This window comes from Diadema antillarum, unplaced genomic scaffold (assembly GCF_040938485.1).
Source record: "Diadema antillarum isolate AM-2024a unplaced genomic scaffold, OU_Dant_1.0 seq00001189_RagTag, whole genome shotgun sequence".
In the NCBI taxonomy this organism is placed as follows: domain Eukaryota; kingdom Metazoa; phylum Echinodermata; class Echinoidea; order Diadematoida; family Diadematidae; genus Diadema; species Diadema antillarum.
In genome coordinates, this window is record NW_027271987.1 from 858,057 (window position 1) to 881,350 (window position 23,294).

Below are 23,294 nucleotides of genomic sequence, written 5' to 3' on the forward strand. Positions count from 1 at the left end.
TCATCCTCAGTACAGAGAGTTACACTAAGAAATGTGAGAGCAAGTACCGATGACAAGCAGGTAATCAATCACTTAATGATGTTTGACAGGAGTCTGCCAAAGCGAACTCTTCCCAGTTCAGCAACCTGTGAGTACACATGTACCTCTTCCTACTTTTCATTTCTGCTACCGTCATTGCATACATCATTATGCATATAGTACATGGTACATGTACAAATGTTTCTCAGCACGCAAGTAGAGGTTTGTTTGAGTTGATGATTTATTTTGCAAAATATCATTATGATAAAAAGACTGAAAGACGGAAAGTGTTAAGACTTGGATTGCAGGGCTGATTTTTAGTTCCTCGAAGAATACATTTCATAAGATGATAACTCTTAACTCCGAGTCGAGCGTTCATTTCCTGTTGATGTTCAGAACGATGCTAGTCTTCGAGTGTGTCAACGTGTGCAATGTTTGTTGTGTTTCTTCGCCGAAGACATTTTATGACAGAAATGATTGGTGTGTGAGATGTACACGGTAACACATCCTTGACAATCATAGCCCTTCTATCAAAACCAGTGTGGTGTGTGAAATATCATCCCAGTATTGAAAACCTCCCACGGAGTTATTTTTCGAACCCTCAAGTGTTTGCAGGTCAATAAGGAAGTAGAGCCTATCTGAGAATCACAACTGCAGCAAAATAAGTCCTTTGAAAATTGAAGCATGATGAGCATTCTAACAAAAAAGAAAAGAAAAAAAAAGCTTATACATGTACTTTCAATTTTCATGTGCATTATCATATGTCTACACTCTGCAGCTACTGTTATTTAATACTGCAGTACCAGCTGTAGTGAAAGTCTACTCCATTATGTATTCAGTTAGATGCCCTTTTCTTTCTTTCTTTTTTTCTTGCATATTGAACACTGTTGTGTGAGTGGCTTTAGCAAACTTTGTGGTAGGCCTAAGTTGTTTGTGTGTGGTGCATGTGATGGAAATAGTGAAAGTTGTGCTGAAAAATCTAGTTTGGAGGATTTGGATTTGGAGTTTTGTAAATGTGGCCAGGCGTGAGGCCAGGCGTTTGAGCTCTCCTCAGGGGTCTGGCCGGGATGCGGGTGGCTTCGTGGAGTGTAGTGACCTGGGAACCCTGGATCGGTAGATCTCCTGTCAACTTCCTGGACGGTGTCCTGACGGGGGTCAGCCAGCGGTAGTCAGCCTTGATCTTCGCTTCCAGCTCAGCAAGCTGGGAGGGAGAACCTGATATGAGCATGTGCAAATAAAAGGGCGTATGTTGTAAGGCATGCCTCATTTGATCCCGATTAACAAAAAGAAGACTCCTTACGCGTCATAATATCTAACCTCCTCTATACATTCACATCCCAAACGTTGACTGATTTCGGAAATAAACTGTTTCCCTATGTAAGTACGTGTATACAGTTCTCTGCTGTTACGAGGCAGAACCCTTATGGATAAAAATGTTGCTATTATCAAGATTTCACACAAGTATACATATCTGATATTTGAGTCCCGTTTGTGAATTACTGCCCGCATTGAGATTAGTGATCGATTCGACCCGCTTTTCCTGTGTCAGCTACACCAGAAAGTGCCTTCTTGGTTAGCCATGCATAGATTTTGATGGAAGACATGTCACACGGTGTGCTGGGTGCCGTTTAAGTGTTGCAATGGGAGATTACTGAGAGGCCGAGAGAGGAAACGGAAACTCGAAATTTCCATCATCTCGGTGTTGTCGGATTTTCTTACCCAGCGTAGCCTCTTCAGTACAAGCAGTGTTTCCCCAGATTCCATGCTATTGTCTTTACGATATCATTGCCACGTGGCTGTTCTACTATGACGAGATGAAGAGGGGAATTGTGATTAGCAGGCATCAGAAGGCTTGGACCCACAATCTTGGCAGCGTTTCATGAAACTTGTCGATCACTAACTACTGTTTTAACCCTAATCAGGCTGGGCTTTTTTGGCTATGCTATCTGGGGGGCCGGGGGGGGGGGGGGGGGGGGGGGGGGGGTCAGATCTCGCCTATGGAACGCGCGATCGCGCCGAAAATCGGCACATGCGACGCCCGCGACGTATTCTATCAAAATGTATGGTTGCTTTCTCCGAAAATTTTTTCTTATATTTTATATTAATTAATTATTGTAATTTATGCATAAAATCAGTTTTGGGCTCTAAATCACTTATTAATGCTCCAATTAAGCTAATTTCTTTTTAAAAATGTTTCTTGTATCATTCTTCTGAGACATAGGATAAAAAAAAATCTGTATCGAATTCAATTTCTTATGTATTTTATTGTTTTTGTAATTTCTTATGTACTTTGTTTTTTGACCTTTTGTTTTTGTTTGTTTTTTGGCCAAAATTTGTCACAGACATTTTTCGAAGCATTATTATGCTAAAATAAATTAATTTCGGCCATTCTAAGTGAAGATATGAATTTTTATGTGAATTAATTGAAAAAACACAATTTGCATTGGATTTGTACACAAAATCACGTTTTGGAGCAATTTTGGGGTTGACAAATTTTTTTCGAACGGGCGTCGCGTCAAAACGGTACGCGCGGGCGCAACAATTTGGGTCTCAAAAGTTGCGCGATACTTGAAAGAAAAAAGTCATGAAACATCGCGGCGGGAGCTTATCGCGTTGCGAAGATATAGCGCGAAACGTCGAGGGGGGGCGGATTCCGCCCCCCCCCCCCCCCCCCCCCTCCAGCCTGATTAGGGTTAAGCTAAGGAAATCCTTGCTTCAGATTGGCTGAGAGCATATTTGTCAGTGAAGAGTCACTGACAAAACACCTGATGAAATGCCGCCCCCCCCCCCCTTCTGTTAAAGAAGCCTTTTTACCCACTTTATCTCGATGCATCCACAAAATCTCTGACACAGGGGTGTAGCACTCGTGTAGCACGAAATCTCTAACAAAGATAGGGTTGTAGTACTCGTGTAGCATACAGTGACTTTTTCTGTGCCAATACGTCAAATTTTCACAAATTTCACATACAAATCTGTGAGCAGGTAAACAGAGAGTTAAATTCCCACGGCAACTTTATATGCGGACGTGTGTCGTACCTTTAGCGACGATAAAGAGAAAGTTTCGGATGCCTTCGAGGGAGACTTTCTCCAGACTGAAGTCGCCTTGCACGGCTTGTCGGAGGACCCGCATCCCATCCTGTCGCACCTGAAATGATGTAATCACCTTTATATTACTCACGCATTCTGCCGTCAACTCACGAAGCCACGATTAATGGTAAATCAATGTGTTTGTTTTCGAAAGTGATTTGCTGATTTTATTGTGCCATGCAAAAACAACAAATGAAGTAAAATGAAACTGTGACAGCAAAGAAATACACCATGCATACTAATTACAATAATTGCGATGTGTGGAACAAATTGGTATAATGCTCACGCTGTCACGGTGAAGCTGCCCCCCCCCCCCCCCCCCCCTCCGCGCTTCTCACTTTTTCGCTTTGATCTGCTATCAATGACGTCAACATCTTTGTTTTGACGCCATCTCTTCCTTTTCTCACTCGAAGAGAGGATATTGAATATTTCACGAATCGTTACTCACGCAGGGAATTGTATATTTTTATATGGGCCTTTTTACAAACAAGCCTTTTGTACTTTATTTGGTCCCCCACACTTATGTATTGTATACATTGTAAATGTCGTTCTTATTGTATATGTTTTGGTGATGGGGGGGGGGGGGTGTAAGGGGAAAGGACAAAACTAAAAACGCAAAGCCAAACACCAAAGAAATAAACAAGTGGATTTTATCGAGCTTGTGTTGTGCCTTAACTTGAGGCTAACATAATGACAATCATGTGTAGAAGGTAAATTCAAACGAATGCGGACTATTAATACTCCAAAACATTATACATTACATGTACTATAATTATGTCGAAACAAATTGATAGAATCTATCTGAAGTCAAGACAAGGGATGGTCATGGTTCATTACTGTCGATGACCATGTCGAGGGCTAAATCTGATTCCAACAGATCTCTATTGTAATGCATCGGGAGTTACAAGGAGGTCCATGACACGACACTATAATCCGAGAAAGAAACTTAGAGCCAGTACATTTGTATATACGGGTTCCACATCGCTCTATTCATACGATGGATTAACGATTTAACGAAATTTCAGTGGACACATAGATGCCAATTTAAAAAAAAAAAAAAAAATTATGAGTGAGATTTTCATGACTCGGCGTAGTGCGTGAGCGAGGGAGCGAAGCGACTGAGCGAGGGGAGGGTGTGAGAGGGGGGGGGGGGTGTCCGCCCTCCTACGGTAGGGAGCTTTTTCAATTTTTAGCTCTCAATGGTGCAAGCTGGTGCATACTTAAGTGACTATTTTTTTGCTTATTTTGAAAGACAAACGGAAAATATGCCTTCAATTGCAACTCTCACTTTAATCCTTTAAGTTATATGCTCCCGATGCGTGAGAAAAATGGGTGCCATGCGTGAGATCGTGAGACGGACCCTAAATGCTTGAGTCTCACGAAGAATGCGTGAGACTTGGTAGCTCTGTGACATATTAATAGCAGTCCAACGCATTCTCACTGTAAACGTACGATGTACTGATTGTTATCCATTCCCTTGCTCCTGAGCATTATATAATTCAAACCAAGAAAGACGGGCATTAAGGATCAAATGCATTTGACAGACGGTTCCCCATAAAATCAACACTGTTAGAAGATCATGCAGAATCATTGTTTTAGAATCATTTTCCGCGAGAGATAAGACTCCGGGCTCACCGTTCTGCAAATTCACCGCAGATGAACTGTATAAGTGATGTTATTTGATAAACGAATCTCCTTTGAGATGAAAATACACACTTTGTCCATAGCCTGTTTTCACTTTTCCTATTGAACAATGGAGGCCATTAAGCTTTCCGACGTGAGATAACAAAAATGACACCGTCCATGTGACGTGGCGTACCTGACTGCCGAAGGGTACAGACAATGCAAGTTTCATAAATCGCTGAAATTTGATCAGAAATCTAAACTTTAGAATTGCTACACGCGTAGCTAGATCAGCATCGCAGAAAGTAAAACTTTAAAGAGATATTTTTTTCCCTCAGACTTCAATGTTGGTTTAGTGATTGTCAAAGAGCAGACATGCACAGTGAAACTAGAAACATAAGCAGACAATCTATTCAAGAGAAAAGATATTTGAATAGAGGGAAACTCTGCACATTCCAGAAAGATGTTGGGAAAAAAACTAGGAAATAATTTTTCAACTTCTCTTTTTTTTTCTTTTGAAATGGAAACTAGACGGCGTCTAGATTTGTCAATGAGATTTATTCTCCATAGGTTGGAAGAGTTAGATCAAATGCTCTCTTGAGGCCTGATGTTGGCAAACCATATTTTATGTAGTTCTATTTTGGTCTTCTTCTTCTTCTTTTCCCAACATGTCTATGTATATAGATTGTATTTTTTTCCCTGGTGTGAAATCACAAATTGTTGTATGACCTCCCATCTTCAAGTAGGATGGTACATGAAATGAACCCAAATTTTAAGAAGCCACAACTATTGAAGGGATTACTCAATCTTCCTTACATTTTCACGGATATGATATGCTTCGCCATTTTTTCGCCCCCGAAGTATGTCTATTCTTCATTTACTTATTCTGTCTTTCGGCTCTGTTGAGTTATTTTTCTCTTCAAGCTCCACCGAGGTCATACTCATGCAGCACCACCAATGGATTTGATTCTGACTTTTTTGGTTAACACTTACCAGAAAGTGGTGTTTCTTAATGGCGGGAAGTTTGTAGACGGAGATTCTTTTGTCGTCAGTCAAAGTCTCGTCGTCTCTCTTCTCATCAAGATCAGCCTTGATCTCCGGTGACAAAGTCTTGGACTTGAGCTCTTTTGTTTCTTCTTTGTCCATTGTTGGTGCATCGACAATATTCTGACGCGAGGCAACTGATTCATCTTCTGATTCATCCTTCTCTGCGTTTGATTCTGAAGTCTATTAAGCGTATGATAAATGAAGCAGATAATGTTTATATACGTTGTTACAAATCATGCTCCAAACATTTGTCAAAGCCGGTTATGCTCCGCTCCCTTTTTAGTTCTTGCATTTTGTCTAAAATATACAAAGCATATTACTTCAATGACAGACGTATTCTAAACAGTTCTTAATTTCACAGACACTTCACCGCAATCGTATTGTATATCATACTGCAGGGAACATAACATATGCATGTAGGTGTCATATTTCTGGAGGGGAAACGAGGATCTCGTTTCACACTTGATCAGGCATGACAGCTGTCATGATCATGTAACGAGGAAATTGGTATGGCTTTCGTAATTTTCACGAGGCAGTTCACTGACATTACTTCTGATAATATCTTATCTAATATGTTTCAGCAGTAGTGAGGAGAAGAATTAGGGGAGGGGATTAGGTAAAATTCTTGGGCATATTGATGAGGTCGTCAATATCAGCGGCCAGTCAGCGTCTAATGATACACTTTTATATCCGTAATATATGGTGAGTGATTGAAGTGTTCCCAGTTATTCTAACCGTGCTCCTCATAAGAACAACAACAAAAAGACGGGACACTATAATGGACAAGATCTCCCTTGTTGAATTTCGTAATTAAGTCCTTTGGGATAACTGTGAGGCATATGAGTAATTGCAAATTGAAGCAACAAACTCCTCATTAAGATCTGTCAAGATTTGTTATCTTTTAATCGCACGTTATGGCGCAAGCCCCCTCTCGACACTGAAAGTACATGTATCACAAACCTTATCGTCTTCTTCAAGCGGTATCTTTTCTACTTCTTCCTGCACCCCATGCTCTATTTCCACTGGCACCTCACACTGCTCCTTAACTATGTCATCAGTCTGAAATGTAAAAGACAGACAAAAATTCTTTATTCTGAGACAGAATGCAAAATCATATTCCATTACAAAAATCAAGAGTAAAGGATCTCATCGAAAATTACGTGTGAGGATGTGCAGAATTTCATTTTCGTCATGACCATGTTTTCCCTTCAAATCAACTTTATCTAACTTTGCCCCTCCCCCCCCCCTTTTTTTTTTCAGAATTTTCAGACATTCAGAAATTATTGTGTTAGGCCCCAATCATTCTGTAGATGTCTCTTTTCAACATCAACAGACAAGACATACCGTTATTATGTATCCATGAATACGATATCACCAACGGTTCCAAAACACAATTGCTATACAGATAGCTCAGTCTGGGTTTTGTTTTGTTTGTTTTGTTTGTTTGTTTTTTGTTCTGGTTTTTGTTCTGTTTTTTTTTTTTGTGTGTGTGTGTGTGTTTGTTTGTTTGTTTGTTTTTTAATAGCTTTTAGGAATGTGACATTCTGGAAGGAAATTTAAAAATCTGCCAGAGGCCTGCACAAGCTTTAAATACTAAAGTATACGCTTTGCCTAGATGAACAGACCCTCGAATGGGATAGCAAACATTAAGAAACAATGACAAAATGAGCTCAAGGCGGAACGATAGTCGGATGAGAGGGTTAAGGAAGATTAACCCTCATATCTGAAACTAACATTTCGATGCTAGATGGGAAATGTTGGAAATACTGAACTGCGATGTCATATAGACACTTGTGCCCTGTTGCAACGACTGCAGAGATTTGAGATAGGAATGGTCCCAATATCTCGGCATTCTACCGGCCTCAAGTGACTGTCATGGTTTTACGGGTATATCAATCAGGAATCATGGTTTTAAGTGTGGCTATAGGGACTTCACGCTGACAAAACCTTTGACATCTTAAACTGATATTTCGCTCAGACAGAAGACTATTGCGTCTTTGAACAATCACAAAATTACTTTAATTCTGAAGCTTGATTTGTGCATGATGAATTAGAGATATATTGAATACTGTCATTTATTCTTGCTTGAAGACTACGTGCAAAGGTCTTATATTAATTCTGCTGAGGCGCATTCTATTGAGTTTAGAAATAATTTCAACACGAAAAAAGAAGACTGAGTTGCATTTAGGTCCTATATTCGTTGAGTATCGCAGAATACAAAACATAAGAAAAAAATACAACGTGCATTTTACAAAATCGTGTGGTCTCTTCACGTAAACCTTTAGAGAGTCGAGTTTCAACATTCAAAGCAGAGAGCCCGATAGGAATATCGAGCCATAGAATATGATTTTATGATAGTATCACCTTATTGAAATATCGTTTTTGTTCGTTTGTATGTGTTGCGTGCGTTTATGTAGTGTATGTGTGTGTATCTATATTTATGTGTGTTGATGTGTTTTCTTGGTCCTTTCAACTCGTACCTGTGTTTGGACGTCCTTTCGTGCCCGATCCCCTACAATGATGTAAGTTAGCAGACGACCCACGGAGATAGCGACCCCAGCTGCCCAAAGGCCAAACAGCACTCCGTTCTGATACACGTTGGCGCTTGTTAGTGACAACAAAAGTGTACCACTTATTTACCCATTTTCCAAGCCTTCCTTTCACCCAGAGTTGAACATTTATTTTGCATTTTACATCGTATACTCTCATACTGATGATAGGAGGTTAGGAAAGAAAGTTATTTTGCATTACCCTGGAATTTATGTTACAATTATATGGGTGTATGCGTATATATGAAGAGTTTGTTTGCAAAAACCGATAAGTCCATATTTGCCAAATGGAGATATTTGCGATTAAAGGTTAAGAAAAATAAAGAGAATGATAAGAAAATTTTTGCTTCTTGTGACCATAACTTTAAAAATTTACCTTTTTATGTAGTGACCAATATATCATTTAAAAGGTATTATTTTGTACTTTATGACAGAGACCGTACTTCAAAATCTTCAAAAATGGACTTATCGGTTTTTGCAAACAAACTCTTCATATGTATCTTTTATGGTGCGTGCATGTACACATACGTTCATATCGGAGGTAGATGATATATGCCATATATTCACTCTTCTGTCCTCCCCCCCCCCCCCCCTTAGAAAGGGATGGGGGCTAAAAGGCAAGGGCCCCTTTCTGGACAACTGCTTGAGTGAGTGCGTTTAGATGTTGTAACTATACATAAGTTCAGTTTTTGCGTCTCACGCAAGATGTCAAATATTGGCAAAATAAACAGTTCATTTGCATCAGAGATGAACACTAAATAAAAATGCATCAAAATACCCAGAGTGACCAATACGTAATGTCACAGCCCAGAAAATCAAAGATGCTGTTTTAAGTACCTACAAGTATGGGCAAATTTAACCGCATGAGCAAAAATCGTCCAATAACTGAATCCAATGTATTACACTAACTACTCAGTTATATGTTTTCCTATGCTATGTAAGCCTGCAACGTTTTGCATATTCTAGTCAAGAATACTATAGAGGGAACTAGAGTAAGTGCTTTACTTTAGGACCGAATGGATTTAAAACAAAGATGTAATAGAAGTCTTGACTTATTTTTACTATCATAGCATTTTTCACAGCACACGCAAAGAAATTCCTAAATGTCTGCATGGTTTCGACATCATGCATACGTGTAGGCCTACCGGTATGCACGACAAATTTAAAGCACCGGACGTGTGCACAGTGACTAGAAAATAGTTACAGGCGAATATTAGTAAGCAGAAGCTAAGCACGGAAATGTATTTGTAAAGAGAATTGGACCAAATGGTAACCTACTCAGTATTGAGCTATTCCATAAGATAATCCCTATAATTCGCCTGATCATTCTGTACATGGTCTAGGTAGAGGAATCTCATCCATAAATATTATTGCAATGCTTATCACGCCGGGAACTGACGCAGTATGAAGTTCTACCAAATTATCAGTGTTGTCCTTACCACATCTCTTGTTCAACAGTTCGAGTGCTTATGTCGTAGTTGTCCTGTCCCCAGCCAATTTCGAAGTAATCTGCCACTGGGTGCAAAAAAGCGAGAGTAGTAAGGCCCAAAACTGGAAGCCTAGGAAAATTCATCTTTCATTTTCTGTTTCTTGTTATATTGGTGGTGTGTAGCTCTTGCGTTAGTATTGCCGTTTTATGTGTTCATTGCTAGGCGATGAAGTGTAATAAGCACGGTGGCATCTTGATCCTGTGCCAACGCGCTTCGTCTTGTCAATGACTTTGCGCACAGGAAATTATGACGTCATTAGCGCGCAGCAGCGTGACCTGTGTCCCACTTTACAGTCTGCACTGCGGCCGTAGAGTCTACTCCCTCCCCAGGACTCGCACCTCAACCAGAGGCAAAGTGCACATTTGCGAATGGTAATGACAATAAAGTAAAACCGATTTCGGTACCATAGCATTGTGCAGAATTGCGATGGATGGCTTTGTAAGATATCGTAAATCGATGGCTAACTGGGAACCTATTGGACCTACATTCAGGAAAAAAATACTTGTTCATACATGGCTCTCCTGCACACTACCTAGCCATGCGCACAGATGATTGTGACGTCATGCTTTCGAAAAAGATGAACTGTGACCTACTTTACTCAGGAATTTCTGCACACTGCCTAGACATGCGCACAGATGATTGTGACGTCACATTTTCGAAAAGATCAAGATCACTCACATTCTCGGGTTAATTCTAACTCCCTCTTACTGAGTATTTTATTCTCCCCTCACCCCTCTGATCCCTACCACGGTACCTACCACTTCGAACTCCCGTCAAACTCTTTCTCGCTCTCTCTCTCTCTCTCTCTCTCTCTCTCTCTCTCATTCTCTTTCTTTTTTCTTTTCTTCTTTTTCTGGTGTTTTTGTTTTGTTGTTGTTGTTTGCCTGTTGCTCTAGTTTTTTACTCTGCTCTCATATGTGTTTCCTCGCCGGTTAGATTTGTTTGTTTGTTTGTTTGTTTGTTTGTCTTTTGATTTGTCGCGGTCTTTAACTATAATGTGGTTGTTTTTTGTTTACGTAACTGTATATGGATATTTCCCTCTTGGTCGTCATATATCACAAGGCATTTGACTCGTGTTGATTAATCTCAAATAGACTCTAATCACTGTACTTGCTTTCATTGGTAACCATATTTTCTTGTGACAGTGGTTTCTTTCTTCCTTGTTGGTAGGAATATGGAATGCAAAAGAATGCAGGAAGTATAGACAGCGGAATGTTGAAGAGCATTGGATGTGAGATGCAGGCCTATGGTGAGATAATGACAATGATAGGTATCATGAAGCAACATTGATAGATTACAGTAACGTAACCAATTCCAAGAGACGGGCAGACGAGTAGAATATCCTTGTACATGAAGGCACCGATAGAGCAAGACTCTCTAAATCACTTGGTAGAATGCTTACGTCATGTTTGCACTTACCAACAAAGAAGGAGTGTACGGGGGGGGGGGCATTTCATCAAGCTTTACTGTTTTTGTCAGATCGTTTTTTTAATTATTATTATTATTTCTGACAAATTCACTCTCAGCCAATTATATGCAAGGGTTTCGGTAGCTTAAAACAGTTTGTCACAAAAAAAAATCTGACAAAACTCTTGATGAATTCTCCCCCTACCCAGTTCACTACAAAAATCCCGAAGCTGTACAGAATATTACGACAAACATCCACCAAACGAAGAAATAAACACTAAGTTCTACTTGAAGCGTTATTCAGCGGTAGAGATACATGTAGGAACATTATCATTCTTCAGTGATGCGTCATGAGAACACCGTGTGATGTAGCTCAATCTTGCCATTGTTGGTTTATTCATGCTTATTTTCAGCATTCTTTACAACTTAATCAGTACTTTGTTATGTTATAATTCCATGCTCACTATTTCCGACCCTGATCGTCATTTACAATGACCAAAAAAAAAAAAAAGACCAGTATATCTGCTTGCAAAGAGAAAGGTAGCAAATACTGCATCTGTTTCTCATAATACTTGTAGACTCAATCCCACATCGGCTTTCTCAGAGCATTTGATAGTGCTTCAAAAGTACTAACAGCTGAGCATCACATCACTAAAAACACAATTTGCATAGAGAAATATGATTAATCATCATTATGAATCGTTGGCGGTAACAAATTTGGCATGGCAATTAGCATCGTAATTACACTGTTAAAACATGTCACAACAATATATCACAATATAGATAGCCGAACGGAAACAAGACTCAAGTCTGAATTACACTGAAATGTATACTCCATATGATTAAGATAATTCTGGATAGTTCGTGATGGCATTAGACACAAAATATCAGTTTCTGGTTGAGACCATTTCATGATGCATTAAAAGGAATGCGATCTTTAATGGGAATGTACAATTACAATTACGCTCTAAACACCTTAAAAGCAGCATGATTAAGGTAATTTTTTTTGCTTGTTTTACCTCCCTTTCGTTATTTTCTTTTTCTTTTTTGTTGTTGAAAAGTGGTCAAGGGAATGTGTTTCAAGATCGAAGATAACGAATGGATAATCATAAACGACTCTACACATGCGCATTCTCAGGGCGCAACGGTTATTCTGTCCACCACTTGACGGTATGCTATTACTTACTACAGACTTGAGTGATCCCTGGGATTGCATTTCAGTAAACTTTGTAATCTATGCGTCATAAAAACATCAATAATCAGTAATCAATCACTTCCTGAAGTTGTCCCGTCAAAACCAAGCCTTGATAAGTGATAACCGTAAATTGAATAAGAAGCGATCGTCCATAGCTGTGGTTTTATGGGGATTCTCCGTTATGTCTGCATGTTTATAATTATAATTTATACTCTCTTATCATTATTATAAAAATTGTTTAATCCTGACGGTACATGGTATGGAATACAAGATGGAGCCATGACTGTGAAGAAAGCGAACTGTTCTGTTTGTGTTAATTAAGGGATTCTCCAACAGGAAGAATCACATAGACAAGATTTCCGCGATGATGCTTTGATAAGCTCAAGTTTCTCAATCAATGTTTTCTGCATCAATACACGCTTAAACTCTATCGTATACCTTGACTGGCCAATCGTACAAATCGCTGGTATAAACTATAATATTGGCTTGTGTTAGACAAAATACTATTTCTACATGGCTTGAATATACACGATAACCAATCCTTAAATTCGAACAATTTACATCGATAAGTATAGAGCTGATGTTCCGATAATGATTATAAAACACCATGACATATTTCGTGATAATCACTGTTAAGTGACTATGTACATCATTGTAAGCGATTGCACAATATCCTTGGAAATAGACGTGAGCGAAAAAAAAAAGGTATTTGGCTTCTAAAATGACTCACTTGTAATCTAAAAATGTAGGCCCTACCACAATTTCCCAACCAGCATTTAATTCAGGCACGGTTTGTGTCGTGACGATCGCTTTAAATACACAAGTAACCATAATGGTCGCATAAATAATAGTACAGCTCCAAACTGCATATATATACACCAGGTGTATTTACAAACGATCATTGCAGATCCAGACACAGACGAGGCAGAGCATATCGTGATTCAGCCACAAAACATTCTAAAGGAAATGCCCTTTCGTTGAAATGATTGGTTAAAACTGCATTATAAGATCAAGACAAATTATGAAAAACCATAGGTCGCGAAACTGACCAAAATGCTAATCATAAATTACATGCAAGAAGAAGCATTATAGAACGTTATTCATAATAAATACGTTTAAACACGCAAAATATAACTTTTTTTAAATATCTTACTCATTGCACTTTAGGAACTCATGCCTCGCATTGATAAACATTTCAGTCAGTCAGTCGAATGTAGCTATCAGTTCGTAACTAAGATTGCAAGGTGACGGTTCAACAGCCGCGACCATTTACCCCTTACCAAAGTTCATTGAAAGCCAGCTTGTCTGTTCTTGTACTTCTGTACTTGTCTGTTCCGATAACTATGAAGTCAGAATTGTACAAAATGGACGCTTGTTTATAAGTTGTAACACAATGAACTTGTTTCATATTCTATTTCAGACTTACATGGTCGCATTGTCGTATGTAAAAACCACTGGACGACAATCTGCCTTTTTACCTATTGATTTGTTGGGATAAGTTTTCTTTAGTTTGTTCAGAAGCCCTCAAAATCTGACTAGTGACATGGTGGCGCATGATGATCTTATACATAAATACAATGGTGATTTCAAAGATAAGACACTGAATACAAAGTGTTTGAAGTGGATATAAAGAAATGGCCCTTCGGGGTTCTCCAAAAGATAATGGGTGATTGGTTAAGTCGGTTCAGTCTATTCAACGAGCTGAATTTCAAAGCCTATAAATCAAGAATTTCTGATGAGGTACCTCTAGGGCAACGGCTTTAAAACACCTACAGAGATAAGAATATTTTGTATATATGGATACACATAGACTCCATAATGTGCCCCATCTAATTCTTCTATGATACATTGGTCTTGACGTCGTCATTGTTCCCTATTTTGTTTGGGTGTGTACTCACCAATTGAACCATGAACCATGAACCTCACAGAAAAGAAAAAGAACAAAAGACCATGGATAGCTATGGTTTCCTGTGTTCTTTTTCTTATCAAGTGTTCTCTGGACCATGCTTCATCTGTCCGTTTGCAAGAAAACAGAATGTGACTTTCTCGAAAATACGAATTTGCCAATCATGTGGATTATTTTACCTTCTCAGTCAGATATAAGGCCATTTATTTTATTTTCCCCTTCTTGTTCTCTGCTTCGTGTCTGTATGTCTTTGTTGTTGTTTTGTGTGTGTATGAATTCAGGTTCAACTTCTGATTTTTGCACTCGTAATTCCTGTTGTGTCAAAAGAAAAAAAAAATCCTGAATGCGGAATCCGCTGCACATAATGCCCAAAGCAGAATTCTCATCTTCCCAAAACAAGCTGTCCCCTATCAACAACCTTTGGCGTAATGTGATGAGTTTGGCGCAGGTGAAACACATATCATCCTCTCCGATCATCGATAAGTTATCGGGTTGTTTTTTAACGTCTTTTAAAACGTTTTACTGTCACTCTCTTGCTTATGAATGCACCATTATTCACTCCGAGTGTTCGAATACCCCATGTTTGTACAATCCCTGCAAACTGTCATATGCCTCGGAGTAGCCGGTTGCAACAGCTATCTCGATAGATGTTAAAATTACAACGGGCAGTCAGATCTAATTCGATGTCTGCAAAGAAACGGATTTTATATTATGTCAACTCTCACTGCAGAGATATCGATACATTCATATACCCTGTACAAATCCATCGGACCTTCAGCTTTTAAACATGGCCCGTGCAAAATAATGACTGCTTTCCTGGATATATTAATAAAATGAGACACCGTCTTCTATAAACGTTGCTGTCTCTGTAAGACACTGACAGAACACAATTCCGTCGTAAGCGCAAGTCGATTCCTTCCAAACGTTACGTTGGAATGTCCTGTTATCATAGTGCTCATCTGTCTCTGGCAACAACTACATGGTAACACATATAAGTATTCACGGTTATCTTCCGTTTCAATTGAAGTACTTATCGTCATGGTCAACAGGGTATCCTACAGTTTGAATAACAAAGTTTTTTTTAGTCTTTGCACAAGTCAAAGATCATCTTTCAGAATTCATGTGTGACAGGGTTGCTTCTGTAATGCAACATCTCAGTGGTAGATTGTTCTCTATGTGGATCGTTGTCTTTCTCTCTCTCTCTCAGTGATCTGTTTACTTTGCTTGACAGCCACAGACAAACGTGGAACTCATCTAGTGACGTTTTACAAAACACATTTGCTCACATTGGGGGATCTCCGGATTTGCGCCTCATCAACACACTGCCATCGTCTTCCTACGTTGACGCAGCCGGTATGAAGGTCTTCTTAAAGCTCCGACAAAACATTCGTGCCGACATCCGTTCCTAAATGCATCTACGGGAAGGTCGAGGGAAATGGCGGAGTCGACTACCTCTCCTGTATCGTCAGTCTGGAGATGCATATCTCTTTGCGTTGTATTCAAAGAGACAGGAAACAAACTGGGTATCACATCCTGATCGTGTCAATATATGTGTACCTCAGGGGTGAGGCGGCCCACCCCTTGCTACACGTTAGCTGGAGCCGTCGACTCGCTCATTCGCACGTGACGAGTGGCCCGTGTGTACTTCCGCCGACATCTCATGAGCAGACACACGAGGAGGAAGAGGAGGAGGGGGATGAAGATACAGCCGAGACCAATGAGGAGGAGGACGACGCTCTTAGGACCGCCCACCATCGCAAGGAATAGACCTGTGGTTATAGAAGAAGAAAAGTATGTATTGATGATAAAGTTCATCGAAAGACAAATGCGTAGATTGAACTACAGAAGATGTGCTCTGATGATCGACAGAATGTACACCATCCCGATAATAATGTCATCTTCCGCAAGTCAAACATGTATCAATAACATGAATCTAATCGTCAGCAAAAACGATGAAAATCAGCTGCCAAAACAATTGGAGAAAATGTTTATATTAGTGGATGACCCATGACCTTCATCCGTCAATTCCAGTGTTATAATTCCCTTTTCCTTTCTTACGCGCACAATATACCCGCATCTCCCCCTCTCTCTTCCCGTGTTTGTCTTCTCTGCGTTTTTATATATAAACGGTTGTCTGTCATTACAAACGATGCCATATCGTTTACTTAGTTAGGTTAGGCTGTCGTTATCCATGACCTTTGTCTGTTTGTTTCTTAGAAAGCTCCAACCAGATGACAGCTCGATTATTCGTCATTGGAGACAGTGACAAGTAAAATTTCAGACATGACAATTTGACCTATACTGCAGACTACCACATGGACTAGTTATTTTCAAATGCTGTTGGGACTATGGCACGCAGCACAATGTGGGTAAGCTTATGAGGCTCTTGCGTACCACTCAAAAGTATACCAAACTATTCTACACAATCGTTCCCCTAAACACAAATGCACACACTCACATAGACCACGCGAGTATCTGGTAAATGATATTTATTAATTTCCAGGAACAGTTATCTAAACTGCTAACACTGTACGAATAAACATGCAGAATATTCGTATAAGTTGAATACAGAATATTCGTATAAGTTGAACACAATTAAGAGAAATATTTCCTTCCTGTGTGCTATCTTTAAAAAAAGACAGTAGAAGTAGACATGAAAAGGTCACAATAAAACACCCAGTATCTCATTTGTTTAATTGATAAACACACACTCACACATGCACACATCTGGTGAAAAGTGTTACGAACTCTCCTGTGGGGGCGAATAAGACGGGGTTACGGGGTTATCCATTTAAGAAATATGATCTCGTGTACGTGACACTTGTGGTTGAATTTGGCAAACCTTCAAATAGGTCAGCATGAGCTTTCAGGAATACTATGGAAAAAAAAATGGGAGGGGAACGAAGTTGGAATAAAATCTTCAAATGTGGAAGGCAACAATCTGAAAAAAATTTCGGTCAAATTTAGTACTTATCGTGACCCCATATACGGCCCAAGAGTTACTAATTAGAGGAGATAGAGTTATAATTCGTTGGCGGTGGAAGTTGCCATCAGATGTAGTCAGTGCTGGAGCACTGTATGGGCAAACTTGGTAGGCAACCTAGAAAAGGTTGATGAAGAGAGTGACCCTCGCTATAGGGAGAAGGGTTGAGGTCATCAACCATGACATATACCACTGTTCACCAAGGAATAAATCATTTTACAGATAATGTTTTTGATCAATTTCGATTCAATAACTCAAACATGATAACTTTATCAACATCTAATTTGTTTGTGCACCGTCTTCTCGTTTGTCACTCTGTTTGCCTGTCTCTCCCCCCCCCCTCTCTCTCTCTCTTTCTTCTCTTCTCTTCTCTTCTCTTCTTATCACTGTTTTAGGATATATAGGCCCTAATCTATAAACATTACATTTGCAAGTTTCGGCTTTACCTGTTTATAGACTATAGATGCCGACCGTTGCAAACACACATGAAAAAGAGAAAAGCAATATTCCCGTCTTGATGTTGATTTAAACGGGACAATATGAAATCAGGTGAATTGAAACGGATTACTAGATGAGCTCTTCTCTCTCGTCCTATTCACACCGTACTTTATTCTTCCTCTCCGGTATCAGGCGGAGGACTATAATACCGAAAGAGAGAGAAAAAAATGTATACATCGAGCGCGCAGTTCCATAATCATGCTAATGACAGCGAATCAGCTCCATAATTGGAGAGCCACCAAGCAGAGCTATAAAAGATTTCTATCCCTCTAAAGCATTACGCACAGAAATATTATTGAATTAATGTGTTTACGTTTCTACAGATGGAGTTCCCTACGACACTCTAAATTCGGACAAATACGGTCAGTGAACCTGCATCCACTTCTGATATAATTTTATGTGAAGAGAGTAAATTACGTATCAAGTTGATCGCGTGATACCTAATAATTTTGTTCCAAAGATTTTTAATCTTTCGAGATTTTTACTTTGTAACTTGTAAACTACTAGAATCTTCAGCAACTTGTATAACCAGGCAAAAATACCCATCTGATCGTTAAGAATCCCAATTTAATTGATATGTAGCTGATATCAAGCTCTACATAACAGAACAGTTGCAAATTCTCTTCGAACAGAGTAAACATGATCCTTGATTGGAAAGTCAAAAGCTCTGTGTGTATACAAGTTGCATCTGACAGACCTTCAGGTTACAATGCTGTTGTGTTTGTGTTCTTGTCTTTTTTTTTTTGTGCAGGCCCTTTATAAATTTGCTAGAAATAAGATCTCTACACCTCATTTATTGAATCCTTCTCAATTCATTAGTTTCTCTGATACCACCGATCACCGCCACCTTTTAGACACTCGCCCCTTGTTATATTTTGTAGTAAAAGGTGTCGTACTAAAAGACGACTCAAGTTTTGTCGGTTGAGGCATCCGTTGCTCGGGGCAATTTAAAAAACATGTTATACAGAAAGACGGCAGTCCGCTCGTGCTTTTTGCTAAATCTCCGTAAATCACGACAAAAAGGTTCTCACCAAACTACTGCCGATGGGAAACATTACAGGAATCCATATAGTGTGCATCGCGGGTAATTTCCCCTGCATTAGAGTGCTGCTGTAATCCGATGTCGATTGGAGTACGAGCAGCACCTTTGGATAAGAAAGAGCTTGCCGGCAAATGTTGCGAATCTCAATTTGTTATGCTCGCCCAAATACCCTATCGACAATTGTTCATTTGCAATTTCTAATCACACGGTATTTGTCACGCACACAGTTTCGAAATTGCAACATTTTTTCCGCACTGCTTGGCGCGAATCGAGAGAGGAAAGATATTCATACAGTATACACCTCTCAGTCCTTCCCAAGTTCTGGTTTCAAGACAGTGTCTTTCCAACCTTATAGGGTACAGAAGAAGCAAGCGCATTATCACTTGTTTCTTTTCAAAATTCGTACTAATCATTCTTCATTTTCTTCTTCTGCTTCTGCTCCTTCGTCTTCTCCCCTCCTTCTTCTTCTTCCTCCTCCTCCTCCTCTTCTTCTTCTTCCTCTTTTTTCTTCTTCTTCCTCTTTCTTCTTCTTCTTCTTCTTCTCCTTCTTTTTCTTCTTCTTCTTCTTCTCCAATTTCTTCTCTTTCGTCTTAATCCTCTTCGGTTGTTCCTCCCTGATGGCTGTATTCCTCCTAGGTGATGGGATTACCAGAAGGCATGCATACAGTGTACATCCTCTGAGCTGCACTCCCTCCATGATTTTATGTAAGAGTTTTCTCCTGTCTCCACCCAACTGCTTTCATGTTCTTGCTGATGCAGTCTTCCCCTCTCCCTCTTTCCCATAGCCAGTCTCTTCCTTCCATGCAGCATACAGCCATCTTCTTATGCCCCAGTCACATGCACATTTGACCCCCATCCTCGCTTCCCTCAGCTTTTGCGCAGTTCAGTTGTCTCACCCTCATTCTTGTTTCAAATACAGGGTAAACGTCAAGAGCTCGACATCAACGAGTCACACGTACAGTCCACGAGCCATACAGCTCGTGAGTCATGCAGCCGATGAGCTTCACACTAAGTAAACGAGGCCCAAGAGCTCAACATCAAGTAAAATATAGGCCCACGAGCTATATACGGTCTACCAACTTGTCATTGGGCAAAGAGAGCCAACACTAAGCATATAAGGTCCACGAACTCGACATTACATCGTGGGCTTAACTCACGTAGTGAGTGTCGAGCTTGTGGGCCTTATTTACTTGGTGTCTAACTCGTGGGCTTGTTTTACCTGTTGTCTAGCTCGTGGGCTATATGACTCGCGAGCTGTATGACCTGTGGATATATATAACTTATGGACCTTTTTTCAATGTCCAGCTCGTGGGCCGTATGACTCGTGGGTGTCTACGTCTTGGGATGTCTCCGATGAATATCGTATATAGCATTGTCATTCTAGCTACCTCCATCATTGCTATACTGCTTCCAAATATAGTATTGCTGGCATCACCGTAAATAGTAGGCCTGCCCATTTCATTTGTCTGATACCTTGTGTTGTCATACTAACCTGTTTACTACCATGCACCCCATCAACTTCTACTGTCGAGCCTAACTACTTAAATTTCTTTATCTATTTCGAACTCTTCCCCTTGTATTCAAACTGTTACAACTATATTCAGTCGGTCACTCATTCAAGTATATAATCTTAAAATTTACTATGATGAAATAGAGGAAAAATAAACAAATAGAACTGTATAACTTTCATGAAAATCGGTGTGAAAGGTGATGATGTCATAAAAAAGAAACAAACAAATTCGTTTTTGGTCAATGATTATAATAGTGACTGCAGCCTTTTCCCAATAACAGTTGTCATCAATAGTTTGTTACATCATCATCAGTTTCAAATACTTGGCACAAAGTGCTGCTGTGACATGGGTGACGTCACGCCAACCTTCCCCGTCTGATGCCCGATGGGACGCAGCCGAGCAACCAAGTCCTTTAATCGTTTCATTCCAAGAGTTATTGGTCTCCCCCGCCGCCTTTTGCCTTCCACTTTTTCTTGAATAAGAGCCTTTCCCATATAATTTCTTACCATTACAAAACAACAAAAACTGATGGAAACGATATTTCTTTTTTTTATATTGACTGTCAAAAAGATACAAACTCAATGAAGACATGTGTGTAGATTAATGAGGTATCAGATTGATACCATTATCACTGTATCGTGAAAACACGTGAAGCCATCATCTTTTCTCACTCTTGACTCTCAGCTTCTCGTATTTTGTCTGGCATTATTTCACGTAACTGTGGCAAAGAGGAATGGGGGGGGGGAATGGTCAGGATTGTGTTCGAGAGCACCTGTTGAATACTCTGAAACTCTTGGCGCGGTAGAAATAACACCTCCCATGCTGAGCCAAAATTAATGAGAGAACTAATCGAAATTAGGCGCACCACAGCTACAGAGAGTGTGACTCATTTCAGTGATCAACAGTCCAGTCATGGTTACGATGCAGCATGCAGATCAGAAATTACGTCATCAGAAGGCCACTGAGAGGCACCACATGGCATGCTGAGACAAATATCATGTTCACAATCAATCCCGTCTAAAGTATAAGAATTTGTTATAGAAAGGTTCAACAAAAATAGTAATAAAACCAAAAAAATAATGATTAAAGTGAAATCGGTTGATTACTGTATCACTACGGAGGGAATACATGAAATTGCAAGTGTTCTATATTCTATTTCCTATGTTTTTTAAATCAATTCTTCAGCATAGATTTACATTTTGACAGTGAAACCTGCATGGATATAAACTGATCTCGTTCATGATTTCGGGTCCCGGCCCCTTTGGCCTTTCATGCCAACTCACCCGATGGAAGGATAATGATAAAGTAGACACAAGCAAGGATGCCGATGATAAGCCCGGGTCCACAGTGCAGACCACCGCACGCCTTGCAGCCTGCAGTCAGAGAAAAACAAAAGTAAAAAAACACGATATGACAGACATAGAATGGCAATATGACAGCGGTAAATAACTGGTGGTAATTCTCATGTCTCTGTATTCATCAATCATTGTCCCAACTATTTTGTTTTCTTTCACTTATTATGCTTAATCGTTTATTCATTTCAAAAGCAATTCTGTCCCGTATGCCACATTTCTGCTAATTGATTCATCCAGTGATCCAAATATTTAGATAACCTCACTGGCACTGGTAAAACGAAAATAAACACGAAAACCTTGATTGACTCATGAAACAACCTGTCATGGTTAGAACTTTTTTTTCACGGGTAGATCAGACACTGACACTTAGTCCCCGCAGCAACAAAAGCAAATGAACATATCATATCGCGTAATAATGCAATTAATTCGATGCTTATTTACGTCTATGTAGGACAATTTAATTTCCAATCAGTTGTTGCAATTAAAAAAACATCAACAACTCGATGCAAGAGTTTCATTAATTTGTCATAATACAAGTTACATAATCATGCTTTCTTATACAGAGTAGTGGTAGTAATCATGAAGTTTAACGAAAAGTGACAAACAGATGTAATCATCGGGTAAATACAAAAACTATTTAATCTTTCTCATGGCATGTCTTTATTTGTTGAGTTACGCGAACTTTAATTGGACAATGGACAAACTAGAAGAAGCATTTCTAAATCTGCTAGAAAATATATAAAGCACATTAGCCCTAGTGTTTCAGAGACGGCAAAGACTAGCAGAGGCACAATCATCAGTCTATCCCCTAAGAGGGTATTTAGATCACACATTCACGACACATTATTTTCCTCGGACCTGATAATAAGTTAAACATAACTTCTATTGGTAAAGAACATAATGTTTATGTATGTACGTTGATCCCAAACTGTGAAGTTATTTTCTTTTTCAATTCGCCAATGATGAATACATTAAAGATGGGCAAAAATAGCATTGTGTCTTGTTAATCTTACACTGCATTTCAGCGTCCATAATATTGCTGAGCTACAAAGGAAAAACAGATGTTCATTTGCATCTTTCTGACGCATGCTCTTCTGTTGAAAGTGTTGAAGCTCAACTATAAATAGATCTCGCGAATTGGAGCTGCCATACAGGTATCACTGTAGCTTCATCCCATCATGTTTAAAAGACTATTCTATAGTACCAGTTGCACACAGAATATCAGCATATAGAATATCAATAATTGTATGTTCACAGACAAGACATTCCTTTTGTTGATGACTTAATAATGACTGAAAATTTTGGAAAACATGGCAAGAATTTTGCGATAGAACACGACCCTTTTTCTTAATCATAGCCTCGCCTAGCCTTTGACATTTCAGTACACGTCTGGAAGCCAAGTTTGCGCTAAAGTCTTTAACCATCTGCGGGGAAAAAGTGCTCATTTCCTATCCAGGTTTACAAGGCCATCGCAGTTTTGCCAATCTTTCATCTTTCATTATGAAATTAAACATGCACATCAAATAGATACCCTCTCTTTGTTCTAGTTGATTTTACAAACAACAGTGCAATTCTCAGTAAGA

At 39.5% G+C, this 23,294-nt stretch overlaps 2 protein-coding genes across 3 annotated transcripts in view; both read right to left on the minus strand.

Annotated features, from left to right (window-relative positions):
* Positions 1-997: 997 nt before the first annotated feature.
* On the minus strand, positions 998-15,804 carry LOC139744553 (uncharacterized). The gene is made up of 7 exons (XM_071654988.1): positions 15,663-15,804; positions 9,764-9,839; positions 8,256-8,379; positions 6,736-6,834; positions 5,722-5,955; positions 3,055-3,163; positions 998-1,233 (listed from the first exon to the last, which is right to left on the minus strand). The coding sequence occupies exons 1-7, from the start codon at positions 15,802-15,804 to the stop codon at positions 998-1,000; spliced, it is 1,020 nt and encodes a 339-aa protein (XP_071511089.1).
* Positions 14,366-23,294, minus strand: part of LOC139744568 (uncharacterized) — a 28,370-nt gene continuing 19,441 nt past the window's right edge. For both annotated transcript variants that reach the window (XM_071655001.1, XM_071655000.1), the window contains exons 2-3: positions 21,640-21,729; positions 14,366-16,091 (exon numbers count right to left, since the gene is read on the minus strand). In XM_071655001.1, the coding sequence (XP_071511102.1) occupies positions 15,907-16,091; positions 21,640-21,729 (275 nt within the window). In that variant the 3' untranslated portion in view covers positions 14,366-15,906. The remainder of the gene's footprint in view (positions 16,092-21,639; positions 21,730-23,294) is intronic.